The 3960-nt window shown below is 53.6% G+C and overlaps 1 protein-coding gene across 1 annotated transcript in view; it reads right to left on the reverse strand.

Annotated features, from left to right (window-relative positions):
* Positions 1-385: 385 nt before the first annotated feature.
* RRM1 (ribonucleotide reductase M1) overlaps positions 386-3960 on the reverse strand; it is a gene marked incomplete at its 3' end in the record, with an annotated part of 11024 nt that continues 7449 nt past the window's right edge. Inside the window, exons 10-13 of the mRNA XM_010133451.1 lie at positions 3537-3616; positions 2892-3093; positions 1453-1602; positions 386-607 (exon numbers count right to left, since the gene is read on the reverse strand). Of these exons, the coding sequence (XP_010131753.1) occupies positions 386-607; positions 1453-1602; positions 2892-3093; positions 3537-3616 (654 nt within the window). The remainder of the gene's footprint in view (positions 608-1452; positions 1603-2891; positions 3094-3536; positions 3617-3960) is intronic.

Here is a 3960-nt window from a genome sequence, read left to right on the forward strand (position 1 = left end):
TGACCCCAAGCAGGGCAGGGAGGGTCACCAGCTCTTGCCCTGGTTGACCCTCATACTTTCGACCTCGGCCCATTACTCCAGCCTGTCCAGACCCCTCTGGGAAGCCTCCCAACCCTTCAGCAGATCCACACTCCTGCCGAACTGGGTGTCATCTGCAAATGACTGAGGGTGCCCTCTATCCCCTCCTCCAGATCATTGATAAAGATGTTAAAGAGAACAGGCTCCAAACTGTGCTTTAGAAGCCAAATGACAAAGGAAAAGCTCACATTCCATTTGTCCTACTGCAGTATCATCAGCTCCTGAGGTCCTGCATCTCCTGGATTAGAGATCAGGCTCAGCTACATGATCAGCTTGGCCCCGCCCCAGGACAGCTCCTGGTACTCACCCCTTTGCTGACAGGAGAGCCCTCATACGTCTCGTACGGTCCCTGCTCCTTGGCCAGTTCACAGCTGGCTTCCAGGGCACCATAGTAAATAGTCTCGAAGATCTGCTGGTTCAAGCGCTGGGCCTCGGGACTCTCGAAGGGGTACCTCATCAGGATGAAAGCATCCGCCAGGCCCTGCACGCCGATGCCGATGGGACGATGGCGCTTGTTGGAGCGTTCAGCCTGCACGGTGTTCAGAGAGAACTGCCTTCAGCAGAACTCCACAGAATAAAGAAGGATGGAACGGACCTCAGAGGACCCAGACCGCAGACTCCGTTCTGCTGCAACACTCCACCTCCCAGTTTGGCCCAGTTCCCCACTGTTTGGTGGGGCAGGAACTTGAGGACCCAGATTGAATTTGTTAGAAGCCATCACTGATTTTCACTGCTCAAGCTGACAAAGAGCCCCGTGACTTAGGAGTGAACACTGAGCATTTGCTCAAAAACAGCCTGTGAAGACCATCAAACCTGCACAATCAGATTGTACATGCTAGAAAAACCTGATCCTTGCCAGGTTTGTTTTTGCGCTGTATGTATTTGCCTGTTTCCCCCTCCAAGGCCCAGCTCTGCCACTTATCTTTCTGGTTTTGCCATGCAACAAGCCCTGCTCGCACTCCTCCCCACCTGCCCCCAAGTGCAGTCTCTGCACCCTCCCAGAACCGCAGAACACCAGCAAGGTGGAGCTGCTCCTTCTCGGGCTCTTTCCCAGACCTTCTCCCTGTTCCACTCTGTTCCTAGCACTGTTCTGTACTTTGTGGAAATCCTCACGTGAGCAAACCCAGTGCAGACCCACCTCGAGGGGAGGCTTCTTCTGCAGTTGCTTCACCAGGGGCTGAAGCTTAAGAAGCCACCACCAAGGGGTCACATGTGCAAACAGGCAGTTAACAGAAATCCCAATTATTTGCCAGATCAGGGTTACCAAATCCCTCTCGCTGATCCCTTCTGTCCCAGTCCATATGGAACAAGAGGCTCTTTGTCCCCAGAGCCTCACATGCTCCCGGCCCGACGCCAGCTCAGCACAGCACTTGCCTCTGGCACAGGGTAGTAGTTGATGTCAATGATCTTGTTCAGGTTTCGGACAATGACTTTGGTGACCTCAGCCAGCTTCTGGAAATCATAGGTGTGCTCTGGAGTGACGTACATGTTGAGGGCTACAGATGCCAAATTACACACCGCGATCTGAGGAGAAAGTGCAGTGAAAACCGGCATGTCAGCCAACACCCCATGTGAAAACCACTCCACCCTGGTTCTGCAGCAGAGTCCGTGTCCCAGCTGTAGAGAGACAAAGAGCAGAGCCACCTTCCAGGCTGGACAGATCACGCCTCACCTCTCCGTTTCCTGACGAGTTGGAAAAAGGGCCTTAACACCTCAAAAAGGTTAGTAGAAATCAGTATCACCGTAAATATAGTTCTCTGCCCTGCCAGCCCTGCTTCCATAAACCATTTTGTGCATTGCCAGACGCAGCAGCCAACCTCAGCGAGATCCAGCTCAGAGCAGGGCGTTTTCTTGGTCATTTTTTAACACCAGTTTTTCCAACCCCAGGAGATCGGGAAGAAGCCAGCTCAGGTTTCTTGTGCAGTGCACCAAGCAGGATGTGGGTCACATCACTGAGGGCATCGCCAGCAGTGATGAGGAGTCGTTAACCCACTCTGCCCAGCGCTGCTCAGGCCACCCTGGCAATTCTGGGCTCAGGTTTCAGTCCCACTGGACAAAAAAGCTGTGGCCAGGCAGGAGAGGGGCCACTAAGATGATCTGAGGACTGGGAAAGGCTGGAGAGCTGGGTCTGTTTAGCCCGGAGAGAAGGTGGCTCCAGGGAGACCTTCTCACCATGCCCCAGGGTTTCCAGGGTGGCTCCAGAGCAGATGGCGACTCCCTTTGTACAAGGGGTCCTGTGGAAAAGACAAGGGGTGATGGGCACAAGTGACTCCTGGGGAGGTTCCTGATGGACACAGAGAATTTTTCACCCCAAGGACAATCAGCCCCTGGAATAATCACCACCAGGGCAGTAGTGGGTGCCCCAGCACTGGACATGGTTAAGATGTGGCTAGACAGGGGCTGGGACAGCTGGTCTAGAGCGGGCTGTGCCAGGAGAGGTGGGACCAGATGATCCCTGAGGTCCTTCAGACACGGGATTCTGGGATTCCATGGTAAATCATTAGCTGAAGAAATCCTCACAGCAGCCACCACTCAGCCGAAGAGCTCATTCCTCCCTCAGACTCTCAGAGGTTGGCTGTGATGGGTGCCTTGCTTTACACCAAATCCTCCATGGGAGTGGGAAGGGAGGAGAAACCCACCCACAGAGTCAGTGAAGAGCTCCAAGTACTCGAGTCAAACTTCCCCAGAACTTCCTTAGCTACCCGTTCCCTTCCCCAACCAACAGTCAGACAGATTCTGTGATACTCCAAGACAGCTCCAACAGGCACACTCCCTGCTTTCCCAAATGCCTCAAGCTCCTGCTCTCCACCCACCTCATCCTTGCTGGTGTACTCCACGATTTCAGTGCATAGATTGCTGCATTTAATGGTCCCCAGGTTCTGCTGGTTGCTCTTGCGGTTGCAGGAGTCCTTGTAGACCATGTAGGGTGTGCCGGTCTCCGTCTGCGACTCAATGATAGCGTACCAGAGCTGCTGGGCCTTCACCACCCTGCGCATGCGGCCCTGCTTCTCATAGCTGTAACAGGACACAGGCTAGTGATTGCTGAGCTCTCCAAACAGGGCAGCAAAAGACGATGGGTTCTAACTCAACATCGGGCTCTCACATTCACTTCTGAACTGTGCAAAGCTCTGGGCTGTCTGTGTTTGAAGAGAACAGAAACCTTTCACTACAAGTTCAAAATGAAGCAGTCACCCGCTCTGGGCAGGGATCACCTCTCGCGTGAGTTTCCCTCTCACAAGCTAAAACCATCATTCACACACTCTTCTGTCTCCAGCAGGTCGCAGTTTGAAGTGACCAGTAAGGAGACATGTGCCATCTCTCCATCTCTGTCCTTTTACCCATCTAACAGCAGAACTCAGGGATCACTTAGGAGCCGCCACTACCAGCCTGTGCTCTGGCTCCCAACAAGGGCCATTCTGTGAACAGACGGTACTTACAGGTCACTTCCCTTCTCTTACCTCTCATAGAGTTTCTCAAATTCCTCTCCCCAGACCTCGTTTAGGCCAGGACACTCATTTGGGCACATTAAGGACCAGTCCTGTAAGAAATAAACAGATTGGGAGAAAATCTTTAGGCACCCTGTTCATTAAAGGCCTCCGACATCATCAGCAGATCCAGTGAACAGGAACATGCAAACTACAGCTCCCACCGTGGGAAACTGGGAACCAGCTCTGCCAGCAGCCCTGACAAAGGAGTTTATCACAGAACCATCAAATCTCAGAGTTGTTGAGGTTGGAAGAGACCTTTAAGAGCTCCTCCAGACCCCCATTCCCCCAGCACTGCCAGGGCCCCACTAACCCCTGGCCCTCAGCACCACCTCCACACCGCTGGCAAACCCCTCCAGCCATGGGCACTCCACCCCTGCCCTGGGTCGCCTGGCAC

This window comes from Buceros rhinoceros, unplaced genomic scaffold (assembly GCF_000710305.1).
Source record: "Buceros rhinoceros silvestris isolate BGI_N320 unplaced genomic scaffold, ASM71030v1 scaffold17060, whole genome shotgun sequence".
Taxonomy (NCBI): domain Eukaryota; kingdom Metazoa; phylum Chordata; class Aves; order Bucerotiformes; family Bucerotidae; genus Buceros; species Buceros rhinoceros.